The sequence below is a fragment of the Mercurialis annua genome, linkage group LG2, assembly GCF_937616625.2.
Source record: "Mercurialis annua linkage group LG2, ddMerAnnu1.2, whole genome shotgun sequence".
Classification (NCBI taxonomy): domain Eukaryota; kingdom Viridiplantae; phylum Streptophyta; class Magnoliopsida; order Malpighiales; family Euphorbiaceae; genus Mercurialis; species Mercurialis annua.
In genome coordinates, this window is record NC_065571.1 from 13,372,196 (window position 1) to 13,399,003 (window position 26,808).

The 26,808-nt window shown below is 39.0% G+C and overlaps 3 protein-coding genes across 3 annotated transcripts; 1 reads left to right on the forward strand and 2 right to left on the reverse strand.

Annotated features, from left to right (window-relative positions):
- Positions 1-6,569: 6,569 nt before the first annotated feature.
- LOC126668223 (uncharacterized) lies at positions 6,570-9,809 on the reverse strand. Its single transcript, XM_056104634.1, has 4 exons — positions 8,591-9,809; positions 8,083-8,517; positions 7,441-8,005; positions 6,570-6,763 (listed from the first exon to the last, which is right to left on the reverse strand). The coding sequence occupies exons 1-4, from the start codon at positions 9,807-9,809 to the stop codon at positions 6,667-6,669; spliced, it is 2,316 nt and encodes a 771-aa protein (XP_055960609.1). The 3' UTR covers positions 6,570-6,666.
- Positions 9,810-11,037: 1,228 nt separating this feature from the next.
- LOC126669333 (uncharacterized) lies at positions 11,038-14,425 on the forward strand. The gene is made up of 7 exons (XM_050362779.2): positions 11,038-11,448; positions 11,532-11,618; positions 11,874-12,128; positions 12,529-12,693; positions 12,780-12,833; positions 12,952-13,098; positions 13,638-14,425. The coding sequence occupies exons 1-7, from the start codon at positions 11,254-11,256 to the stop codon at positions 14,013-14,015; spliced, it is 1,281 nt and encodes a 426-aa protein (XP_050218736.1). The 5' UTR covers positions 11,038-11,253; the 3' UTR covers positions 14,016-14,425.
- A 468-nt stretch (positions 14,426-14,893) lies between these two features.
- On the reverse strand, positions 14,894-15,876 carry LOC126669341 (non-specific lipid-transfer protein 8-like). The gene is made up of 2 exons (XM_050362789.2): positions 15,515-15,876; positions 14,894-15,133 (listed from the first exon to the last, which is right to left on the reverse strand). Exons 1-2 carry the CDS (start codon positions 15,847-15,849, stop codon positions 15,124-15,126), a joined length of 345 nt encoding a protein of 114 aa, XP_050218746.1. The 5' UTR covers positions 15,850-15,876; the 3' UTR covers positions 14,894-15,123.
- Between the last annotated feature and the right edge of the window lie 10,932 nt (positions 15,877-26,808).

A 26,808-nucleotide genomic window follows, 5' to 3' on the forward strand; every position in this document is an offset into this window, starting at 1 on the left:
GATTATGCAATCCAAAATTCAAAATTCAAAACAAAAATACAAAGTAAAATAGTTGAAATTTGTAATCCATGATGAAAAATTCCAATCAAAAAATCCTTTTTTAAAAGAATTTTTTTTAGTTTGATTCGGTTTAATTTAATATTATAAAAAAATTAATTTCGGTTCTATTCAATAAAAATTAGTTTTTTTGGTTTGGTTCGATTCATATCGATAACAAATGAAAAGTTTTAATTTTGGTTTGGTTTAGTTTGGTCGGTTTGATTTTAAAAATAAATAAAAAAAATTGATTCGGTTTGATTTAGCTTAAAAATATAAAAATTATTTTTCAGTTTCTTTAGTTTAAAGTAAAAAAATTTGGTTCGTTTCGGAAAATACTATAGTAATATCTTCATCATCTACATCAGAAAAGTAGTCCCATTTATTGTCAGCTCAAAATCTTCCTCACCATTGCTGCTCACCTCCTCAATATTATCTATACTTTAAGTAATTTCTCTCCTGAATTCAAAAAAAAAAGTAATTTCTCTCCTTTGGCACAAAGTAGCCCGTTTGGAGGCATTTCTTCTCCCATTCTCAATCAATTTGGACTTGCTTCTTGTTTGAGTCTCGGCTTTTGCCTTCCTTTTACCCTTTGATTGTCTACTCCCTAAAGCTTCAGTTGCTTTGTTAACACTTGCAAATGAATTCAATCTTTCTGCCTCGTTTTCTACTGCTTGAATTGATCAAATTTTGAGGCAACAAGATTTCCTCCAATTTTAACCTACGAGAGAATTTAATTTTTCTTATGATCAAGGGAAGAATTAAACGGTTACTATTTTTGATTCTTTGGGTCAATGTTTTAAGTTTTGGATTAATTGAGAAGTAAGTCTCCACGTGTCAATAGATTCTCACTTAAAATCAGAACTGTTTGGCACGACAATCAATGACTCGCCTAAAAGGGCGCGTTTTGCACAAACAGAGGGAGAGGGGCTTTTTTATGCGGTTTTGCCATGTTCTGAGGTGATTTGTTCCAGTTTCGTGAGTTTTAACTTATTTAATATTTTGTGTCAAGTTCGGGTGTTTTTTTTATCCTTTACTCCTTAAAATTTTGTTTGAATAATATGTCTCTATTATTTTAGTAACATACCTTGCACGATTCTATATTAGTTTTAATTTTAGAAATTTGTGAGCTTGCCAAGAAAATAAAATTCAGCACATGTTTGTCCAAACTAATCTTAATATCTATTTAAAACTCGAGACTAATCTAACTAGTCAAATCAACAAATCTAAATATTAGTCATAAACAATAGATTTGGTAACAATCACAAACTATGAATCTACTAAAATGTCAATAATATGGCAAAAACTCACATGTGAAATAGTTGATTGAGTGGTGTTGTCTTTTTGTTTCACAAGCTCTAAAATAGGGCGATTTCAAAAGAAACTTCCTAGAGTAGTGCTAAATATCAAACATTGAATTTTACTTGAAAATGTCTCTCTCAATTTTTGCATCAACACATGAATGTCAGAGTCATAAAATAATTGGAGTAAAGATATGCGACTTTATAAATAAAATTAGAAATCACAATCACACTTAGGATTAAGATTCTTTCAAATTATTCATAAAAAAAGATTCTTTCAAATTATTCATAAAAATAAATTCTTTCAAATTGATTATAATTATTGATTATGTTCATTAGATTTGCATTATTTTTTTTATAAAATGAAGGTATAAACTAATTTATGCATTTTTTTTATTCAACTAATGTTAGTTTTTTTAATACTTGGAGAGGGAGAGCGTTTGTGAAAGAATTTAAACCCACGACATAACAGTTTGCTGTTTCGCGCATATACCATTTTAGGTATAGATAAAATAAATATGACCATTAAAGTTTAACTGTAACATAATTCTAATCATACTATTTGACATATAATTTTTGTAAAAGAATTTAGTTAACACTTTTTCTTATCTGAAATAAGTTAACTCCCTTTTGAACTTTAGAATTAAAAAGGTATACCATATCCATAAGACTCATAAGCTTATCAAATTTTAGGATAAATATATATTTATGCCCTTAAATTTTAATGAATTAGTTACTTTCGCATATCAACTTTGACAATGATTATTTACACACCTATATTATTATTTTTTGGTTATATTTAAACATATTTTTCCTAATCAAAATATTGTGTGCCACAAATGTCTGGGAGAGAGTGAGTCCTTGAAAAAAAAAACAAAATCTTTTGTTAAAAAAAAAAAGAAAAAAAAAATAGACCCGTGACTTCATACCATGAGAACAATTTTGGTAAATATTTATTTTAAATATAAATTAGACAATAATTAATATTTCAACATGTATAATTTTTTTTATTAGTAACATAATTACAAACTTAATACTTTTTGAAATTTTAAATATTGTAATTTGTTACATTAAGCAATATTATCACTAAAAATAAAAAATAATTTAAAAATAATTTAAAATTTTATTAAAATTTTAAATATTATTTTTTATCTAAAGTAACAAAATATTTACTAAAATAGAGTTTTAGTTTATAAATATATTACTAATACTAAGATATTGTTTATAAATTCATATAAGTTACTATGAACTTATGTTAATAAAAAGGCAACATTATTAAAATTTAATAAAATTATTTTAAAACAACGTTCAAATTTTTATAATGTTTCACATTTAATGTTTAAAAATTAATATTATCCTAAAAACATGATGTTGACATTTATATTTATATTTACATTTATTAAATATTATATAAGTCATTTTGAAACTTCTATTAAATTTGATAATTTTTATTTTTATATATACTTTATTCAGCTGGTTAAAAAAATTGAATTTATGATATAGTTAAAATACATACTAAAATATTATTTTACAAAAATAATAAAATCAATTTGTGAAAATTACATTAAAAATAAAATATTAAATATTTAACTTAATATATGAACAATATATAATTGTTTTTGACAATTTATGGAAAGTTCGGAAGCTAAGTAATTTTTTTAATTCAGAAAGTGACTATCACTTTCTTAGAATATGTTTAAATAAATAAAAAAGTTTAGCTCATGTGTGGAAATAGTCATTGGAAAAGTTGAGGTGTGTATATGTTTTTTTTTTCTCACCCCTACTTTTACACATTCATCCATATAATATCCTAACTAGTTGGTGCCATTTCCACATTTAACCCAACTCAACACAGCCCCACCCCCACACTCACGTAAGAGGACGATCACATAGAGAGCATTCCCTGTTTTTTAGGGTTAATGACCATTAAATTTGGTTTTTGTTAATTATTTCCGAAAGGCCTAATGTCTTAAAAAACCCCGACCTTTTAGCCCTTTTTCAATCATACCCCGACGTTGAAAATTTGTCAATTTTACCCTATTTTGCATTTTTGTGTTTCAATTGTACCCTGAAAAATTAAATTAACGTCTTTTGCGTTTGGAAATTTATTTAAAACATTCTCTATGTCTCGCATATATTAATTGTATATTTTTAAAATTTATTTAAATTTAGTTAAATTAATTAAGAATTTAAATTAGTGTTAATTTGATTATGGTTTTTAGTTAGTTTTTAAAAATAAAGGACTTATTTGTATTTTTTTGAATAAAAAAGAATTTAAGTTCATGTTTAGACTTAATTAATTGAATGATTTCATCATTTAAGTAAAAAAATTAACAAAAAATAAAATATTAGGGTACAATTGAAAACAGAAAATTCAAAAGTGGGTAAAATTGAGAAATTTTCAACGTCGGGGTGGAATTGAAAAAAAGTTTAAAGGTGAGGGGTTTTTGAGTGATTAGGCCTTTCCGAAATTATCACCCAAAAATTCATAATTTCCATTTTATACCTTCCAGACCGCGGAACTGTTCCGCGGTTTGTGTAAACCGCGGAACAGTTCCGCGGTCTGTCCTACGTGGCTCCTCGCTGGAGGAGCCACATAGGAAAAGTAAACCGCGTAACAGTTACGCGGTTTGCTTTTCCAACGTGGCAAACCGCGTAACTTTACGCGGTTTACTTTGTGCAGTCAGGGAATTTAATTCCCTGACTGCACTGATTGGGAGAAAAATTCTCCCAATCATTTTAATGTAATTATTTAAAAAAAATTTAAATAAATAAAATATTTATTTAAAAATGAAAAAAAAATTATTAAAAAAATTACGTTTTAATTGTTGAATTTTTTAAATTTAAAACGTTTGAATTAGTTAATTTTTATAACATTCTACAAAAATAAATTTATAAAATACTACAAAATAATTATATTAACAAATATTCAAATATAATTTATACTTCATAACAATAACATATTTAATAAATTAAAAATTACAAATTAAAAAAGATTACTACATCAGATAATAATGTACAAAGTACAAAAAAGAAATCACCTAGGAGTCCTATCGTCATATCTGCTAGTGACCGGGAGGTTCGAGCGCAAGTTGTTTCTGTTACGGTTCGCCCGACGGCCTGTACTGATGGTGAGGTAACGTCGACCTGGGCGACCATCACCATCTCCCTCTCCTGCATCGCCCTCCTCGTCGTCGGGTCCGTCGTCACCCTGCTGGTCCTGGGGAATGGCCGTACTCGTCGTAGCTGGTGGCGGGCTAACAAATTCTCCTTGTTGGCGGAACATCATCGCCTCCATGCTGTCTAGACCTAACCAACTGCTACCATATGACAGAAAGTCTGTAGTCCCAGGTGTCTGTGGAAGTCCCTGTGAAGCTGCAAAGTCCTGTGTACCCTGTGTAGGCTGATCCCACTGCACCTGAAAAGGAGGCACCGTAGGTGGTACATAAGCAGGCGGCGGAGGAACAAAAGGCGAAGAAGGTCCTGGTGGCACTGGATATGAACACGACCCCTGAAAATAGTGATGTGCCGAATCCCCGTAAAACTGGCCAGAAGAAGAAGGAGGACCCGATGAAAAGGGTGGCGGTGCAGAGCTGGACCCCGCGTAATAGTAATGCCCTCTGAAAGGATGAAAAACCACTGGGGGAGGCATAGGATCGGTCGGACGCTGAGGTGGTGCAGGGGGGTGACGCCGCTGTCGCCGTCGATGTCGCAGTGTAGTCGGATCTATCGGCGCGTCAGGTATGACTGGTAGTCGATGCGGCGGTATAGAAGGCTCGATAGGGGGCGATGTAACATCACGGCGGTCCTCTCTAGTGCCTCTCTGTGTGCTGGCTGCGAACCGCCGAAGCTCAGTGTCAACAGGAGCATCCCTACGTACACGCTCCACAAAATCGGCCTGCACATAAAGATATAATACGTTAAAAAAAGTAGAAAATTAACCCACAATTTATTGATTAATTAATTGAAAAACATATAATTTAAAAAAATACCTGTGCTCCGAGCTCAGCGCCCTGTCGTGTGATCCAGCGACGCGTGACATACCGAAACCAATCCATATACTCGGAATGATAATGAGGTGGGTCCTGGAGGGGCTGTCCTGAAATTACAAACCGGAGCCGGTCGTCCCACACACGAATGTAGTGAGAGTGTGTCTGGATCCAAGATGAGCTGCTCTTCAGGGTAAGGGAGTGTAGTGAGTGGTCCTGAAGTGGGGTGTCTGGAATACCCTGTTGCAGTCCGAACTGCTGCAGAACTCTGTCTGCCTGGTGCCACTCCACAATATGAAAATAAATAAGTGGAACCGTGGCCCGCCAAAAAGCGCGCCCATCTAAACAATACGCTGGGATAGTGTCCAGCATATCATCAGTGTACGGCTGCCAGATAAACTGCATGTATAAAATATAAGACATTTAGTATTAAAACATTCCCACAATGAGCTATTTAACATACGAGATAATAAAACCGAAACATAATTTCTTACATCTTCGTAGCGAGATGTGTCAAGCCGAACACGGATGTCAGGCAGCGAGTGTCGAGCCGCACGGCTGGCGTTTCTCCGGCCTCCCCATCTGTTATTCAAGAACAACAACACATTAATCCGTCAATATTTAAGAAATAGAATAAAATTAAAAAATATTAAATAACAGTAAAACACACCTGTCGCCCAGTGGTAGATGTGGTGAAATAGTGGGATCGGCAAGAGCGGGAGCAATAACTCTAAGTCGGTCCAATGCCCACAGCTGCAGTATCCACAACGGCCCGCCCATGTTGCGGCGATTCGCAGACCGCAACGAACATGAGCAAAGCTCGTGATATAAGTAAGCCAGTGTCGCTGATCCCCAGCTGTAGGTCCGAACTGCCGCCAAGTCCTCTAAAAGTGGAAGAATCCGTAACGAAGTCTTTCCACTACCGAGGTCAGTGAAGCACAATCCTGTGACAGCGAGCAAGAGATACGCCCGTGTGTACTGATGGACAAGCTCGTCAGTCGCCTGGTCTGGTAACGCACTGAAGTTGGGGAAACTCTCTAGGATCCAAGAAGTCCGGACGGTGGAATTTGCAGGCTTAACAGGATATCTGCCCGCAGGAATCCCCAAAACCCTCTCTGCCACTGCAGCCCAATCATGTACAATACCTCCTGTAACAGCATGACCGTCTACTGGTAGTCCGGTCTGAATGGCCACGTCCTGTAGTGTAACCGTGCACTCTCCGCCGGGTAAGTGAAAAGTGTGGGTCTCCGGCCTCCACCTCTCCACAAGGGCTGTGATCAGCTGCATGTCGACGCTGTAGTGACGCATAGCAAAACAGCCTGCAAATCCAGTAGGCTCGATCATCGACCGAATACGGTGGTCCAAACTAGCGAACGGCAAAACAGCGCTCCTTCTAGTCGTACAGCTAGTGCGAGACAGAAATCCCTCGTCAGATCCCTGAAAAAAATAAACATTAAGTTAGTTCAAAAATTTAATTAAGTTGCAAACCTAACTGTTGACAAAAAATAAGATGCAAACGTAAGTTACCGTGCCATCCCAGACATCCTGAGAGATATGGTCATGCTGTAAAAAAAGTAGCGCCGGTCTTTCAGGACCCGGCTGCATGTGATCGTGAGCAGCTGCCATGGCTGCAATTTGTTCAATAAAAATTATTAAACAATTAAATCATAATAATATCAAACACTTGTTCACAAATAATATGAAAAAATTAAATAAAAATAACTTCATTAATTAAACTAAATAACTAAACAAACACAAAATAGAATGAGCTGCCAGATTTTCAATTTTAATATAACACAAATGAAATTGCAACATCCGTAGTACATGGTAAATGGAAACATAAATTCTCACATCACTGAACTCTAAAAGGACATGAACTAAGGTTATGACCATATGTAAGACATCTTCTACAGTAGTTGCTATTCCGCCTGTCCCTAAATGTCTGGTCCATTTCATTCCTACGCCTACTCTCAACCGGCCTACCCTTCTTCCTCATCCACTGTCTGTTAGGAACAAATGGAATTTCAGTGGAATTGATCCAACGATTTCGATTCCATAAGGGTTCAAATGAAACAGAGCTCCACGCTAAGATTCCGTACTCGCATTTGTAATACCATGAAATGTAGTCACGGTAGTTCTCTCCGTATTGGTTGCAGGCAGCTATCGCATGGGAGCACGGAATTTTCCACTGTTGAAATTTTCCACAGGTGCATGTCCCGTCCAGTAGACGAACTTGCTGTGTATTGCCACCCTTTTGTCTTACATTGTCGCACTGGGTCAAGACATTGAATACCTTCTGTGCCACGTTGAACTGTGAAGCCGTATGAGTCTTTGACTTATTTTCCCAAGTCTCAATTCTGTGTGCACAGACTGGAGTCCACACGAAACCGGATGCCAACCACATTTTGTAGTCGTTCACATGCTTAATGAATACGGAGTTGACCTTGTTAAATATTGCTTCCAACATGGCTGTGATAGGGAGCCCCCGAATATTCTTTAACATCGCGTTGACCGACTCAGCGTAGTTTGTTGTCATCACACCATGCCGCATTCCAGACGTGTCGCCACTCATGCTCCATTTTCTAACATCAAGGCGGTCAAGATATGCATAACCCTCAGGTGAATCCGCCTCTATCAATGACATGTACCGATCTCTTTTATGCTCTTGGTATGCGCGTCCTACACGTCGATTAAACCGTCAATATTTTCCAATCAACCAAAAATTTATGTATTATATTAAATGACAAGAAAATTACCAGCTTTTTCAGCAAGTTTTTTGAGATATTTTTTCTTGAAGGCGTTGTGGAAGTTGCTCACTAGGTGTCTAATACACCACTTGTGGGTATCACCCGCCCACTCAGGCCCCTCCATGGCACTCATAATACCGGAGCCGCGATCAGATATGATACACACCTTTCGCTCACCCAAAACATACCTCTTCAACATCCTCATGAAATACCTCCAGGATGCGGCAGTTTCCGACTTCACAATGGCAAAAGCTATCGGCATGATGTGATTGTTCCCTTCAATTGCAGAAGCAATCAGCAAAGTCATTTCGTATTTTCCATATGTGTGGGTGCCGTCGATGTACACCACAGGCTTGCAATACTGAAAACCCTTCACCACTGGCTCGTAAGTCCAAAACATATGCTTGAAAGTTCTGAATTGTGGATTGTTTTCAATTGGTGTACCTGTGCATACACCGTTATTAGTAATTATTAAATCGAACTTATTTTTAATACTCGAAATTTTTAAAAAAATTACCGGTAGCATGCCAGACTGTCCTGGGATTAGCAACGCTGACATTCGTCATAAAATTGCAAATCTCCTTGAAAGAGTCGTCCCATTGTCCGAACCTGTTTGCAATGGCCTTTTCCTTGGCATACCAAGTTTTTTTGTATCCGGGCCTAACTCGCAGTTTTTGAAAAATCCCCTCTTGAAGCGTTTTAATCCTAATGTCACGTTGTAGATGCAATTGCGTGTCGATGTGTTCAGCTATCTGTCGCGCTCTTAAATTGCGATGGTCTTGGTTCATTGATTGGCCGCTGCATTGGTGGGGGCCGTTATATCTTGTTATTATCCAGTCTGACTCGCCTTTTAAAAGCGACGCACGCAACCTCCAATTGCAAGTGTCATTGTTCACACACACAAGAACTATTGTTTTACCAGATGTTACACTGCTCTTGTATTCTTTATTAGCTGCAATGTGATAACTCGCCGCGCATGTCTGGACAGCATACCTCGAACTAAAAACCATCCCCAATTCAAACTCTTTGCCTGCTTCCCATATTGCATTTTCTTTAGGCCACAGATTCATATTGACACACATGTCGTCAACATTCTGATGCGTGTACTCATGAGGAAGGCGCGACTCAAAATGATCTGTATTTTGTTCCGACCGACCACCGACATTCTCACCATGGGTGCCATCTCCATTATCACCACCGATGTCATCATCATCATCATTCTCGTTGTCATCAGCAACGGCCCCGTAGAAGTGTTCTTCTTCCTCATCCTCATCACTAAAATCATCACCATCGTCTACATCCGCACAGTCGTCTACATCCGCACAATCGTCTACATCCACAGAGTCGTCTACATCCGCACAGTCGTCTCCATCCGCACGTACTTGAGATAACGGATTGTACACAATATAAAACTCAAGTACCCTCATTTGTGGCGTCCGCGAAACATTACGCCACATTGCTTGCATATGAACATCTGTCTCCATAGGAAAACCATCATATTTTTGAAATCTTCCATGTTCATCGAACCGAGGCACTCGTAGATAAATCTTCACTATCTCGTCACCATCCTTCAGCCCAATTACCCTTCTAATTACGACTTGTAGTTGTGCAAAATTCACTACACTCGTCAGTTGAACCAGTTCTGATTTACCAGAAACATAATCAACTCCACCCGGAGTCGATAATATTGTACCATCCCAATAAATTTTTAAGGCTGGCAGCTCATTTGTCGTCATTACTACATTAAAAAAATATAATTTTAACTACATTTTTAGGGCTGATCCAGCTCATTAAAAAGAGGGTTACTGTCATTTAAAATATAATTCAAATATTCTACATGTCAAGTTCAAATTTTTAATAATTAGCCGATTTAAATGTAAATACGAATATTTTATGTTAACTTTTTTCACAAACCTACAGTTATAAAAAAATTATATTTTCTCTAAATACTGTTAAAAACAAATACCTATTTTTATATTTAATTTTTTAATATTTCGAATCTATTTATATAATATAAAAAATAAATTTTAATATTTTCACTAATTCCAACCTAATTTAAAATATTTTCATATTTTCGATTTTCTAATTTTAATATACTCTATTCATTTCTATAAATTTTATACACATTATTCTAATTTCATTTACACATTAATCTAATTTATTTTATAACACATATTTTTAATTTTTTTAACTAAATCTAACTATGATATTAACTAACTACATTTCAAACATTATTTTAGTCTAACTACATTTTAAACATCATTTACATCTAACTACATTCAATAATTAAAAATAACAATCTATATATTTTAAAGACTCACCCGATAATTCCGCCAAAAAATAATATTCCCCGTCAAAAAATAATATCCGCCACGAAAAATAATATTCCCCGCCAAAAAATAATATCCGCCACGAAAAATAATATTCCTTTCCGAAAACCAACTCCGCAAAATCTTGTCGATAATATCTCGATTTAATAATACCCGGATCCGTTCCCCCTATCTCTCTCTACATTTCTTTCTCTCATACCTTTGTTTTTCTAAATTTTATGTGTGAATGAATAAGAGAAAGGGGGAACGGATCCCCCTTATATAGGGGATGCAGACCGCGGAAATCTTCCGCGGTCTGCACCTGCCCAGTCAAAGGGAATTTATTCCCTGTCAGAGGGAATAAATTCCCTCTGTAAACCGCGGAATTGTTCCGCGGTTTACAGTGACGTGTCACTGTAAACCGCGGAACAATTCCGCGGTTTACGCCGACGTGGCTCCACCTGCGTCCAGATGGAGCCACGTCTGCAGACCGCGGAACACTTCCGCGGTTTGCTCTAAGCCGCCGAAATGTTCCGCGGTCTGTGTGATATAAATTAAGAAAAAACGTTAATCTAGGACTAATTTAAGAATTTTTTTTAATTTTATAAATAAAAACGTCATTAACCCTGTTTTTTAATGTTTGATCGACTCGCAAATGGACAGTCGCCCATTTGTCCGTATCTATCTCACTCTGGGTGCGCAGGATAACCAAGCCAATCCCCCAAATAAACAATCTTAAAAAGATCATCCACTAGTGTCACTCAACTCCACTCATTCCCATCCATGGTTGAAAATCTGAGTCGAACCTTCTTTTTGGCGGTCTCTAACACAACTCCAGCAACACCCTTTTCATAATTGTCAGTCTGCAACTATGGAGAACAATCATTTGACAGTGAAAGAAAATTACAAGAGTTTCATTGGTTTGTTCTGTTTCTTGTTGGGGTTTCTGGTTTTTCATGTGTCGTTTGCAGATGTTGAGCAGACAAGAAGTGGTTTGTCTCAGCAGAGAGTTGATGTTCGTAGTCAGTTAAAGCGTTTGAACAAGGCTCCTGTTAAATCCATCAAGGTTTTTAAAAAATACTCTGTTTTTTTTTTTGGTTTTCTTTGGGTTTTTGATGTGTTTACAGTTAGTTTATGTGTATGTTTCAGAGCCCCGATGGAGACATTATTGACTGTATTCATAAGGCTCATCAACCCGCTTTGGATCATCCTATACTCAAAGATCACAAAATTCAGGTCTATGTTCTTCTTTATTAGACCATAAGCAGCTATGTTGCACGAAAACTTCTTAAATTTTACGTTTCGTCATTTTATTTACGAAAACTATTCCGAACTATTCCGAACTCCGAAACTCTATATTTGTTGTCTGTTCTTATTAAGAATATTGTTTCGCCCATTGCCCGTTTCGTTTTTTTTCATTTTCATGTATAATTTGTCTCTTGATTTGTAGTTTGTCTGAAAAGAGGTTATTCTGTTTTTTGATTGGTATAGATGAGGCCAAATTTCCAGCCAGAAGGACTAGTGAGTGAGAACAAGGTTAATGGTAATGAAGAAAGAACAGAACCTATTACTCAATTATGGCACTTAAAAGGAACATGTCCAGAAGGAACTATTCCTGTTAGAAGAACTAAAAAAAAGGATTTATTAAGAGCAAGTTCTGTCAAAAAGTATGGGAAAAAGAAACATTTTTCTGCTCCTAAACCAAGGTCTGCAGAGCCTGATCTCCTTACTCAAAGTGGCCATCAGGTGCTTCCCTTTTTTTACCTTATTTTCCTCAATTTATAATGTCGATATATGTTTTACGGAAACTTTTTAAATCTTATTACGTGACATAAATGATTTCAGAAACTCCGAAACTCTATACATTTTCTATATAGTTATTGTCCGTTTCAGTATTCCGTTTCCATGCTTCATAGATGAAGATGATCTATGATTCGAATTCGAACTTTATGTCCATACCACATAAAGCTTAGTAAATTATTGGATTTTCTTTACATAGATAAAAAGCAAAGCCTTTATTCAAATTTTAAAAACAAAAATGATTGCCAAATGTTCTTGGGAAACTAAAAAAAGTTAAAACTTTTAGCTTTTTTTCTCAAAGATTATTATGAAATGATTGTATGTTTTCTACTTTGGAGTGTTGTAGCATGCAATAGTTTATGTGGAAGGAGACAAGTACTATGGAGCAAAGGCAACTATAAATGTATGGGAACCCAAAATTCAACAGCCTAATGAGTTCAGCTTATCTCAAATTTGGATCTTAGGTGGTACTTTTGGTCAAGATCTTAACAGCATTGAAGCTGGCTGGCAGGTTTTTATCATCCTCATTGCTATAATTTTCTCCTAAATCTTATGATCCAAATTATTTTCGATCCTAAACAATTACTATTATTTCAGGTTAGTCCAGATTTATATGGAGATAACAGAACTAGGCTCTTCACTTATTGGACTGTAAGTCTCTTTATAAAAACTTATGAAATATCGCGATTTTTCTTTCGACATTTCAGCGTTTTTGTTTCCGTGCAATGTAACTTTTACTAATTCTAATTTTGGAATTTCTGAATGACAGAGTGATGCATATCAAGTCACAGGCTGCTACAATCTTCTTTGCTCAGGCTTTATACAAATCAATAATCAAATAGCAATGGGAGCTAGCATATTTCCTGTTTCTGGTTATGGTAAATCTCAATATGATATCAGCCTACTTGTTTGGAAGGTAAGAAAGGACAGTTGACCCTTTCAATTTGTTTGATTAGAAATTAGAATGAACCCATAAAAATAAAACCATTTCCATCCATGAATTATGTCTAAAAATGTAGTCATAATCGCTCAAAAAATCTAAACCGCATCAAACTTTATCTATTCTAGTCCGACCTTTTAAATTTGTCAATTTTATCTTGACTTAATAATTACATTTGAATTATATCCAAATGTATCATATGATTAAATATTACGTAGGTACAAAAGTCACGTGCTATTCACTCAAAACGAATATTAAATTAAAATACGATTACACAAATTAGGCTGAAATTGAAAAAAATTAAAAGATTGAGTTAGAATTGATAAGGTAGAAAAAGTTTGGATATTTTTAGATGAATAGACAATAATGATAGTATTATTTTAAAGAAAAAATTGAGGAGAATCTCTGACATATGTCCCTGACATTGTCCTATTTTGAACATGTTATGTTTATAATTATATGAACATAAAAACTATATTAATTTGGCAACATTTGTGCAATAATGTTGATTGTAGGACCCCAAAGAGGGCAATTGGTGGATACAATTTGGTAATGACTATGTGTTAGGATATTGGCCAGCTTCACTCTTCTCCTACCTGTCAGACAGTGCTACCATGATTGAATGGGGTGGTGAAGTTGTTAACTCTGAATCTGATGGCCAACACACTACCACTCAAATGGGCAGTGGCCATTTCCCTGAACTAGGGTTTGGAAAATCCGGTTATTTTAAGAACATTGAGATTGTTGATGCATCCAATAATCTCAGGGCTCCTAAAGATATTGGCATTTTTACTGAGCAATCTGACTGCTATGATGTTCAAACTGGCCATGATGGTGATTGGGGTAACTACTTTTTCTACGGAGGCCCCGGCCGAAATTCCAACTGCCCGTAATCTGTGTTGCACGGAAAGTTATCGAGTCTTATGTTTTGGCGTTTGTTTTCTAAAGTTTTTGAAAATTCCGAAACTTTATATTTATAACATATTTTTATAAAAAATATTGTTTCCACGTTTGCCGTTGTTTCTATTTCCGTGCAACACAGACGACGAACATTTGTAATTGATTTGATGTCTCTTTTTCTTCTAGTGTCATAAGGGTTGCCTGTGTCTGTATTCTATTCTTCTGTATTATCATTAGTGTTCACTATTTATTAGTGGTATAGTGTTTTTTAGGCTAGTATTCGACTTGTAATACTTATTTAGTTTTCCACCTTCGCTGCAAGTGTAAATTAGCCCTTTCAAGTTATAAGAAAGGGAGATGGTGTGATTCATATATTTGAGACGAAGCAATCACCTCTTGTGAACTTCTTTACTAGGATAATAATTGAAAGTTTGCTTCATTACATGTGCAAAAATGGAACATAATTGAATAACGGAGCAAACTGAGAAACGTGGTTCGGATCCAATTATATAAAATATTTAGTTTTTCGCTTCGGTTTGGTATAGAAAGTAGAAATATTGATCAGTTTACTTTTGGTACAAATTGAACCGAAAAATCTAAACCGAAGAAAAATCTAAGCCGAGAAATTCATTCACTTTCTTCAACAAACGATGTCGCTTTGACGATTTTAGTGAATGAAACGGCATCAGATAATATCGTTGGCTGTAAAATCTCAAAAGAAATGATTTTTTTTGCTATTTTATATCATTTTTAAAATTGTGCTTAAATCGCTGCACGCGTGAAAAGTAAGGTCTTTTTTTTCTTCAAATACCCCTTTAATCTAACATTATAATGAACATGGAATATGCAATTATGTGATATGTCACAAAGCTAAACCAAGCAAACTACATTAACCTTTATTATTAGAATTGCCCAACAAGACATTCAAGATTACAAAGTACCTTAATATAGCATAAGCATAGAGTACCTTAATATAACATAAGCATACGATTTTCCACAGAAATAAAATAGATAAACAGAGTAGAACTGTTCTCACTCTTAGGTTTGCTTAAAACATACCATGACATGACTTGAAGACCAAGCCATTGGATTTCTTCATCTTCAAGTAATCCTGCAAAAATAACAAAAACTATGTTTAAATATAAAGAAGGCAAGATATCTATATTGCATATAAACATGTCGAGTACATACATATCAGCATTTAATTTCTATTTTTGAAAATATTTATGAAATTCGATGACTCAAACATATTTTTAAAAAGTACAAATTCGCTATTTTCTATTTCAACATTTCCGTTCCTGGATATTAGCATGAAATAACAAAATGCTAAAATAAAAACCGTCAAAAATGACATTTTTACAGGAATATGGTATAAATATATAGATTTTCAAAAATGTTTTCGGACCAGAAATAAAACGCAGAAACATACGACGCGAAAAGTTTTCGAGCAACATAGTAAAATAAAATTAGGAGAAAGTGAAAGTATATGCACTTGGAACAATCGAAATTGGGCGAAATAGTATAAGGCAGGCTGATCCCACAGTTGGATGGAAGAGCTTGAGCTAACTGAGCATTCACATTCAGCTTCTGTGCTGCTGATTGAATGCAGGAGCAAGCAGTTCTTTTGTCAGCAGTAGTAGTAGCTGAAGATGAAAGAGCTGAGGCTCCTGCACAGCAAGCGGCCGGCGGCTTCCCGCTTCCGTTAACCAAGTAATTGACACACGGCCTCACGTCTTTGATCACATCGCTGCACGAAATCGCAGCTTCCGAAACAGAATTCGCAAGTAACAGAAGTAGCAAAGTGGCTGCTAGGGCTAGAGACTTCATGATTAATTGATTCAGTTAAAAGATATGAGACTAACTTGAGGTTATGGTGTTCGATTTATAATAGAGGTTAAAGGGTAGCCCATTAGTTCAAGAAAGCTATGAAATATTTTATAATGCTGTGATTTGTTTTGTTTGATTCAATTGTTATTGAGTGCAAGAAATTTAAAGATGGTTAATTATTGCAGTGTAAAGTCAAGTTGGGTAGGTTAATTTTTCATAAAGTTATGCTAATGCAGCTGTTTTGTGTTAACTTAGCAAGCATTTCAACGATATTTATGCTTACAATTAGGCGCTCAAAAGACAAACCTTTATATATTATTGCAAATCCGACCCTCGAACTTATGTTTCGGGTCAAATAAATCACTATAAACTTTTTCAAATCATTTAGATCTTCAAACTTGTATTTTAAAGTCGGATAAATCATTGGCTTAATATATAGTTTGACCCCTGAACTTGTACCCTTTTACCCATCTAACCTCTAAACTTAACGTCTCACCTATCGAACCCCTGAACTTGTTAAATAATTCGATTTAACCCCTGAACTTGATAAATACGTAAATATTGAACCCCTCCGTGCCACCTGTCACTTGAAACATTCTAGAAGAAATTGTGTACGGAGGGGTTCAATGTTTACGTTTTTATCAAGTTCAGGGGTCAAATCGGATTATTTGACAAGTTCAGAGGTTCGATAGAGGAGACATTATGTTTAGGGGTTAGATGGGTAAAAGGGTACAAGTTCAGGGGTCAAACTATGTATTCAGCCTAAATCATTTTTAATTTTTTTAGTTAATTATATCCCAAGCTATCTTAATTTAAGTCAAATAATTTTTAATTTGTATACTTCAAACGCGTATCTTATTTGACTTTGAGACACAAATTTAGATATGTAATTGACTAAAATGATCTATTTGACCCCAAAACTCAAGTTCGGAATTTAATTGACTAAAAAAATTAAAAGTGACTTATTTAATCCCGTCAAACAAGTTCGGAGGCCGGATTAACCCTTTATTTCTTTTATACATATTTCATTTTTTGCCAATTGTATTTAACAAAAAAGTTACTGACACATAAATTTAGAAACTATACACTTTTTGCAGATAAGAGCTACACACTAAAATGCACTGTTTTTATATGTGAATGATGTGCCGAACTTCCACATCATCAATTTTCACCCAATTTCAATCGGTGTATTGGATTGTCAGAAAACGGAAGTTGATGTATGTGTGTATCAACTTTCACAGAATGTGATTGAATTATAAAAATGTGTATATATAGTTTGTAAGTTTATATCTAAATATCTCTAAAAAGAAAAAATTTAACTTCAACCTTGTTATTCCGGTATGATAGGGCGTGAGCCATAATTTTGTTTAAAGATTACAGCATGTCTGCCATGTTACGCCTACTTTTTGTTCTGATCTTGGTTTTAATTTCAAAATTATCTAAAATAATTCTGATTTTACCAGATCAAAATGTTAGAGTAATACATAAAATGATGGGCTAGATTTGTAACGACGCATAAAAATTTGTCCTTTTTGGCATAATTTGGTATTACACTATAGTCTGTAAGGTTTTTGACTTGGTGACAACAATAAATTTGCTTTTCCCTTCCAATATTCTTTTTCTTTTGTCTAAAAATAAAATAAAAATTACGCATATATAATAAGGTACAATTTTAAAATTAATGTTTCTATATTGTTTTTTGGAAGTCCATTATTTTAAGTAAGTGATTAGTCATAGTATTTGTTCGCCTAGAAATATTCCGGACTCGAATGGTTTGAGGTTCGATACTTTAACGAATCTATGTAGATATTCACAGGGCTTATTTGGTTAAAAACACTTAACCACGTGATCTAAAAGTAATAATCTGGGAGCTATGAACTCAGGCAGATTAATACCGAAAACTGCTCCTAAATTAAAACAATCCGGAGATTGAGAGATAAAAAGCACTGGACTTGCTTTTTGATTGATTGATTTGTTGATATTAAAATAATGAAGTTCTGAGCTATTTATAACTCCTTATAATCAAGAGTTCTAATTCAACTAAGACTAAAATTCTAATAGAAAATCATTCCTAATGAGCTACAAATTCCTATAAAGCAGAAAAAGCAATAATAAAAAGGCTTTTCGTTGGGCCTGAATCCCTAATAAGCCCACATTAAATTTTACCCAGTAATTTCCTGGGCCGGTGTAAACAATGCCCCCAACAAGCTTGAAACAATTATTTTCGGGCTTGTTCTTTTCCTTCTTCTTTTGGTACCACCTGGCCCAGCAATAAAGCCCAAAACTCTGAGAAATAAATTTAAAGGGGTGCGCATCTATTGACTCCTCGGTACCCCCTTCGTGCCACGTCATCACCAGCTGTCCTCCATGATGTCACGTCCTGGTCCCACGACCTCTCGGCTTTTTCTGATTTTGTCTTTTAAGAAAAACGCCATCTCATTTCCTCACTCACCTACTCTCTCTGCATTTATCAAGCTTTCTCTCTCCTCAGCAACCTTAAGCAATCTATTGTCTTCTCTGGTAAGCTTTCGTCCTCGCCTTTTACACACTTGAATCGCCCTTAAATTAATCGCCTAACTGAGGTGCTCTCACTTTACAGCTTCCATGGCTGCTCCCAACGATACCATCGCCTCCCAAGTGACCGATAAGATTACCGAGATCCGTACTGCAGCTCCAAACACTGATTTCCAGGTAATAATAAAAACTAGTGACGATCAAGAATGCGTCGGTCCAATTCTTGTTTCGCCCAGCCATCTGTGCGACATTGCTACTCCGTTTCATGAAGAAGTTCCACCACGCTTTTCATTCCCTCACCAATCCTCCATCTGGGTGAACACCATGTTCCGAAACTGGCCGACTGAACACAAAGGATATCGAGAATGGGTTACCAGACTGAAACCTCATTTCAGCCAACTATGGAAAGATGTCGGCATTTATGACATGATCAATCTCTGCAAGGCAAGTAGGCCGATAGCGAAGCACTACATCATGGGTGCTTCTCTCTTCTGGTCAACTGTCGTCCATTGCTTTTGTTTCAAGTTCGGCATGATGACGATCACTCTACTGGATATGGCAGCTATCCTTAACATCCCAATCACCGGCGAACGTATATCGCCCAACCTAGACGCCGAAGTACCTACCTTCAAACTGACAAGGCTCAACGAAGCTATGGTCCCTTCGTCAAACTGTTCATGGGCGAAGAACATTACAAGCCCGATGTTAAGGAACACATCGCCTTCCTTGCTTTCTTCATAGCCAAGTTCGTCCTCTGCACATCCTCCTTTAGAGTGACTACAGATTGCTTTACACTCGCCGCTACTCTTGCTGAAGGGCGAAAATGCAACCTTGGGAATTTATGCTCGCCCATTTGTACCGAAGCCTCAATGAGATCGCCCCTCACGGTGACAACAAGACCTTTCAGTGCCCAAGTGGACCTCTATGGGTATTGCAGTTATGGCTCGCTTTGTACTTTCCTGAGCTATTTGAGGTCGGCCCTCAGATCAAGGCCGAACTTTGCGGCTATCAATTAATAGCCGCTGGTACTCGCCTGCCTCATGTGTTGGATGTGTTGGAGGTTTTTACCAACTCCATTAGAGCTTCGGAACTTTTCTGTCCGATACTAAACTTGAAATATCTCCCTTCATGGCTTTTCGTCGCCTGGGATTGTGAAGATACGGATGAGGCTAGAGCCGATCCATGGCTAAAGCTTGGGGGCCAATATTGGGGCAGTTCTTTGAAGTCCCGAAATCTCATCGCCGGCTTGGAATACAGTCGCAGTAGTATTGAAGCCTATTGCCCTAACTACGTAGCCCGTCAGTTCGGCTATCATCAAGGAATTCCCTGTCCTTTATTGATCTCCGTCAATAATCGCGGGACCTATAAACCTTCAATTGAAGACTACCCAGACCTTCAATTAATTCTTCGCCTTAACAGGGCTTATCTTCCCCCTATTTCTGAAATTTCTCGCCCTTCTATTTCCCCTTCTTGTACTTCCGAATACGAAAGCTGGTGGGCTTCGGTTATCGAGTCTTTCTTCGACCTCTCTCCCAAAGAAATACTGAGTCTTCATAATTTTCAATTACCTCCTTTATCTCGAAACCCTACTCATGCCGATCTGTTTCTTTTGCAGGCACCAAAACGCCCCAAATATGAAGGTAATCTCTTTCACCTTTTTGAAATAGCTAGATTTGAACGTTTTTATAAGTTTAAGTACGACCCACTAGATCGCCCTGGTATGAACCTTAGGATGCAACGCCATAGGCGAATGACTAGGCACAAATACGACGAAAAAATGAAAAAGGTCTGGAAAGAACATTATGAAAGTAAGTATTCCTACGAATTTTATCTCGCCCATATTCGCCCAAAATTTAAATATAAAAGTCCACCAGTACCTAAGGTCAACATGTCTACGCCCAACCCCATAAAACTTCCAAAGAAAAGGGTAAAAAAACGAAAGCCTGAAATAACAAGTGAAGGTGTGACCTACACCGGCATCAGATGCCCATCTGATGCTGAGGCGATAAATGAACTTGTCCGAATTGGTTACAATAGAATACCAGTTAAACGGGTTCTTTTTGAATTCCCCTAAAGTTTTGCCACTGTTTGCCTACTAATTTTTGTTTCCTTTCAGTCAGCGTGCCTCTATGGAATAAGGGCGATGTCTTCGATGCTGATGGCGAAGAAAGTGTTGAGGCGAAGAAGGCGAAACACAAGCGCCCTGCAAAGAAACCGTCAAAGAAAGAGCCAAAGGCTAAGAAGGCGAAGAAGGAATCGACTGGGTCACGTATGTTTGACCCTACACCCAAGGAAGCTCCATCTCAACCCAGCGCCCACTCCTCTTCAAGGGGCGATACTGAGACAGCCGACGAGCAAACTGGGGATGAAGGCCGTTCGGTTCAACTATCCTTATCTCAAAAGGCCCCATCCGAAGCAAACCCTTCTGAAACGACCCCTACCGTATCTCAGATACTCACGTTTTCGCCGTTGCCTAAATTGCTGTCGCCATTGAGTTCATCTCTGGCTAACTTACCAGCACGTCTCGATGCCAAGAAAACAAAGGTACCCCTTATCGATTATTTGTCGCCCTAATAGTAAATTCGCTGCTGATATTTATTGTGGCAAAACTTGGCAGATTCCTGACGACACCCCTGCCGATCATGATGACGTGGCAGCCAAGTCAGCGGCTTTTTTAGACTCTGACAGTGAAGATGTTCATTCGCCTATTCCAGAGAACGAGATGCGTGAAGTGACCAGCGGTTCTACCGAAAACTAGGGCGATCATCTGGACGTCATCTCTGAGCTGAAGTCCCAAGGCACTACTCTTTTCAAATCGCCTAAAGACCTTGAGCGGCTTCAGAAGTCAGCAACTGCTCTGGCCGATGCTCCCTCAGAAGTTCTAAGCGAGAAAGCTCGTGGTGCAATGGCCAAGCTATCTGCGTCGCTCCCAGCTTTTCGGGCGATCTATACTGAGTCGACAACTATTCAATCCAATCACGACGAGCTGATCGCCCAGGAGAACGTTGCCAAGGAGAAGCTGGAAGGGTTGAAGGTGAATGTGAAGTCGGCTGTTTCAACTCTTACGTCTCGCCGAGACAATGCCAAGGGACTTAGGGAAAAAGTCGCTGCCCTGAAGCTGGAGCTAGAAACCGAGGAGAAAGCCATCAGTGAGCTCAAAGCGTCCATGGATAAAGATCTGCTCGAGGGTGTTGGTGTGAAGAAGAGCCGAAACGAGCTGAAACAGAGTATCGCTAAATTGAAGCCTAAGGTAGCTGAAGCTCGTACACAATTCAACACCCTTCGCAGCGAGCTGGGCGATATGTTCAGCCATTTTTAAGTTCAGAACAATTCCAACTTTTGTGTTTGTAATAGCCTTGAATTTTAGTACATTTTGATCGGTCTGGGGGCTGTATCTGTCTTGTCGTAACAATTTTTTTTTTAATCTATTCGGCCAGAGAGCCGAAAGTTTTATCCGCATATATAAATTGTAGCTGTTAATGTCTGATTTTTATTATTGGTCCATAGTGGGTCCGATACGAAATAATTTTATTCATCAAAAACTATTACAAAATGTTGAGAAAAACGGAGAACCCGTTGAAAAAACTCAACTGATGTGAACCGCCGAAACGTAAATGGTACTACCATCGCATCGGCGTTTACATGATATTGCCGAGCACTCCATGAATATTTATCGCTTAGGAAAGCTCGGCAGAGTTCTATTATCACAATTATTCCTCGTTGGCTCCAAACAGTCGTCGGTCAACGTTCTCCCAACAACTAGGGACGTAATGTTTTAGGAACTGACCGTTGATCGCCCTGTCGTGTTCTTCTCCATCAATTTTAGCTAGCAAGTAAGCACCGCCGGTTATCTTGTTGACTACGATAAAGGGGCCTTCCCAGTTCGGGCTCCATTTGCCGAGCCGATTATCTTTATGGCCAATAGGCAGAACTGCCTTTCATACTATATCGCCCACCATAAATGTTTTCTGTTTCACCCGTTTGTTATAAGCCCTTTCGACCCTTCTTTTCTGAGCTTCAAGGTGATCCAACGCCATCAATCGCTCTTCGTCAAGGTCTAAAGCGTCTATCACCATTTTATCAAAGTAGTCGTCCTTGGATAACTCGTTCTGGTATCTGCGGCGAGTAGACGTGACGGTCAACTCCATCGGCAACATTGCATCGTAACCATACACCAATCTGAAAGGCGAAGTCCCGGTGGCTGACTTCTGACTGGTTCTATTCGCCGAAATTGCTTCTGATAAGAGCACATGCCATTGTCTCGGTTTCTCTTCAATCATTTTTTGAACTATAAGCTTGATAGCTTTGTTCGTGGCTTCGGCCTGTCCGTTGGCTTGGGCGTAGTATGGCGTTGAATGTACCATTTTTATCTTCATTTGAGAAGCCCACCAAACTATATCGCCTCCCGTAAACATTGTCCCTTGATCTGTGGTTATAGATTCGGGCAACCCGTGTCGGTGGACGATGTACTCTTTGAAGAACTTGATTACTGCTTCTTGCGTCGGCGATTTCAAGGGCTTAGCTTCGACCCATTTGGTAAAATAGCAAGTGGCGATAATCACAAAAGTATGACCGTCTGACGAGGCAGGGTATATCTTCCCTATTAGGTCGACTGCCCATCCTCTGAATGGTCATGGCTTGATAATGGAGTGCAGGTCTTCGGCCGGGACGTGCTGTATCGGGCCGAATTTTTGACAGGCTTCACAACCTTTGGCATATCTTATGCAATCCTGTTCCATTTTCGGCCAGTAAAAACCGTATTTATGGATCAGCCACCTCATTCTGGGACCCGCCCGGTGAGCGCCCGCTATTCCTTCGTGTACCTCGGCCATTGCAAGCATCGCTTCTTTTGGACCGATACACCTGAAGAGTAGCCCTTCAAAGCCCTTCTTATATAGTTCGCCGGCTAACACAACGTAATTCAGGGCCAAAGTTCTCAACCTTCTATCCGTGGGATCTGGCTCTTCAAACCATTTCAGGAGCTCGACCCTCCAATCTTGGGTGACATCCAGTTGGTAAACCGAGAATTGTTTTTCGTCGACCGTGATGCCCCCGGTATGGAGATTCGGCGTTTCCCTCTCTATAGCGTTGAACTGGTGGTTTACCTTGTACCCACTACCGTGCTGAGCTAGGTCGTTTGCAACGCTGTTATCGGCCCTCTCTGTGTATTCTATCCTCGTATCTTGAAAGCCTTCGATCAAGTGTTTCGCCTTGTTGCAATATCTCACCAGTAGCTCGGACTCGTATTTGAATTCTCCTGTCACTTGTTTAATGACTAGCAAAGAATCCCCTTTTACGTCATCGCCTTTGCCCCCAGCTCGGCTAAAATCTCAAAACCGAATATTAGAGCCTCTTATTCTGCTTGATTGTTGGTACATTCGAACTGGAGTCTGAATGACAACTGGTAGGATGCCCCCAAGGGCGTGATGATGTGAACTCCGGCGCCTGCCCCCTGGCTCGTCCTGGACCCGTCGAACCACATCTCCCATATGGCGATGTCGCAGAACGTGACCGTTTCTTCCCTGAGGGTAATTCCAGGGTGATCGGCCAAGAAATCTGCCAACACTTGTCCTTTCACTGCTCTTTGGGGAACATACACCAATGTGAATTCGGACATCGCAATCGCCCATTTCCCAATCCGATTCCTTAAGTATGGTTTTGATAAAATGTACTTAATGATGTCGGACTGGGACAATACGTACACTACGACCGGCAACATATAGTATCGCAGCTTGCAACACGTGAAGTATAGGCATAGACACATTTTTTCTATGTCGGTATAGCGAATTTCTGTGTCCGTCAGTCCTCGGCTCAAATAGTAGACTGCCCTTTCCACCCCATCGTCCTCTTGGGCGAGCATACAACCTAGGGATTCGTGTGCAGCCGATAGATACAACAATAGTGGTTTGTTCGGCTTTGGGGGGGGGGGGTCATAACCGGAGGTCTCGCCAAGTAACCTTTTAAATCATCGAACACCCTCTGTTGCTCGTCCGTCCATATCCACTCATCGGTCTCTTTTCCTCGTAGCAAAACAATCCAGCTGCGAAGTCGGCCTGCTGTGTTCGCTATGAATCGCCTAAGGAAATTAATTTGACCGATGAGCCTCTAGAGCTGCTTCTTGGTTTTTGGTGGTTCAGCATTGATGATCGCCTTGGCTTTGTTCTTATCTATCTCTACTCCCCGCTGGTGAACCAAGAAACCCAAGAAGTTTCCAGCCGAAACACCGAACGCGCATTTCAGAGGGTTCATCTTCAACCCATTACATCGTATACGTTCAAAACCTTTCCGAAGGTCGGCCAGATGGAATTCACTGGTATTTGATTTGATTACGACGTCGTCAATGTAAACTTCAAGGCAGTCGAGGCCTTTGAACATTTTGTTCATCGCTCTCTGATATGTTGCCCCCGCGTTTTTCAAGCCGAAAGGCATCACGACCCATTCGTACGCTCCAATCGGCCCTGGGCATCGGAAGGCTGTTTTAGAGATGTCCTCTTTGCTGATTGGTACTTGGTTGTACCCAGAGTGTGCGTCGAGAAAACTGAGTATCGTGTGTCCCGCTGCCCTGTCTATTAGCATATCGGCCACCGGCATCGGGTATTCGTCCTTAGGTGTAGCCAGGTTGAGGTTTCGAAAATCCACGCATACTCTTAGCTTTCCGTTTTTCTTCATCACTGGTACGATGTTAGAGAGCCATTCGGTGTACTCAGCTTCTCGAATAAACTTAGCATCTTCCAGCCGCTTAATTTCGTCCTGAATTAGGGTATCCACTTCCCTGGACATTCGCCGGGGAGGTTGCCGAAATGGCCGAAACCCACTTTTCAATGGAAGTTTATGCTCGGCGATATAAGGATCAAGGCCTGGCATCTCATCATACGACCAGGAAAAACAATCGCGAAACTCAATGAGTAAAGCGATCAGCTGTCCTCTGAATCCTTCGTCTAGTCCTGCGTTTACATATATGGGCTTAGGCGATTCAGCTGTTCCCAAATTTACTTCGAGAAGTTCGTTTTGTACTTGGGCGGGATCATCTTCTAGTTTCCCGGTTGCCAATTGTATATCCCCAACTCGCAGCGATCCTGTTGGGTCTTGATCTTGGTCCTCGTAGATGCATTCGGCCGATGTAATATCATACAGCGAGGCTAACTGCCTAATCTTCTCCCTCAATTCCTTATGTCGTGCTATCATTGTGAACTTTTGAGGATGGTAGATCGGCCTTTTCCCCCAAGGGTCACTGATACTGGCCGATCTGAGTAAACAAGTAGGCGAGGAACGCTTGTTTCTCCATTTGAACTAAGGGATTGTATGTTGCGTACTTCCTCGTCATATAAACGTGCTTCGAGCACGTTATGGTCTTCGCCGAAGGGGTTGGGATCGCCCTGCACGACTTCGGCCTCGCCGTCATCTCGCCATATGAAGAGCATCTGATGCATGGTCGACGGTATACACATGTTGGAGTGTATCCAATCTCGGCCGAGTAAGATGTTATAGTTGCTCCGGGCATTAACCACAAAAAATCCTTCTTCGGTTTCCACTCGCCCGACTTTGATTCGGAGGGTGATATACCCCTCGGCCGGCGTTTCGCCTCCTGCGAAATCAGTCATGTAAACATCAGTCGGGTCAAGCTGATCCCGCGATATGCCTAGTTTCTTAAGCATTTCCGCCGGTAGTATGTTAACGCCAGCCCCGTTATCGATAAGGACCATGTTGATTGACACCCCGTTCAAATCGGCCTTGATGTAAAGTGACCGGATGTGCCTTGTCATCCTCGTTGGGGATTTACTAAGTGATACCACTGCCGTGTTGTCGGCGCTGTCTCCTTCCGGAATGATCACATCGCCTTCTAACGTTGCCTTTTGTCCAGGCTTGCTTCTGTAAGAATCAGGGAGTGTGACCACCTTTACTCCGTATTCGTCCCTTACCACCGGGACCCAAGCTTTTAGCACTCCCTTCTTATGCGAAACAATGACCTCGCGGTGTTTAGGCAATCTCGCCTTCAACTGGCCATCCTGGTGCGACACGAGTACGTCTTTGTAAGACGGTTTGTCGTTGGAATCTATTTCGCCCTTGTGAATCGTTGTCGTATAGGACGTGTCGGCCGGATTAGCTTCTCGTTTCTCATGCTTTGGCACCCATATCTTCATGACTTTTGAGTTTCGTCGTTCGGGCGACTTGGTGTTCATATCGGTCTGGTTCCTGACTCCCAACCTCTCGACTATAGGTCTGCTCTCCCGCTCTTCTCGAGGAGCCAATTTCGCATCATGATTCGCTCTTGACTCTTGCCTCAGCCTTTGCATTCGCCTCTTCTGAGTTTTCGTCATACGAGGGGTCTCCTCCGCTGGCCGAAAAATGTTTTTTAATACGGTGGTGCTAGACCCCCGCTGTGGCTCATGTTTCTGCCACTGCTTCGTAGGCGAATTAGGTTTAAAGGTCTTGGGATGCTCCCTC

Coding starts and splice junctions, on each gene's coding strand:
- LOC126669333 (XM_050362779.2), top strand. CDS start 11,254: ATGGAGAACAATCATTTGACAGTGAAAGAAAATTACAAGAGTTTCATT. Junction 12,129..12,528: donor TTACTCAAAGTGGCCATCAG/GTGCTTCCCTTT, acceptor GGAGTGTTGTAG/CATGCAATAGTTTATGTGGA. Junction 13,099..13,637: donor TCAGCCTACTTGTTTGGAAG/GTAAGAAAGGAC, acceptor TGTTGATTGTAG/GACCCCAAAGAGGGCAATTG.
- LOC126669341 (XM_050362789.2), bottom strand. CDS start 15,849: ATGAAGTCTCTAGCCCTAGCAGCCACTTTGCTACTTCTGTTACTTGCG.
- LOC126668223 (XM_056104634.1), bottom strand. CDS start 9,809: ATGACGACAAATGAGCTGCCAGCCTTAAAAATTTATTGGGATGGTACA. Junction 8,518..8,590: donor GACAGTCTGGCATGCTACCG/GTAATTTTTTTA, acceptor GTGTATGCACAG/GTACACCAATTGAAAACAAT. Junction 8,006..8,082: donor AAAACTTGCTGAAAAAGCTG/GTAATTTTCTTG, acceptor ATCGACGTGTAG/GACGCGCATACCAAGAGCAT.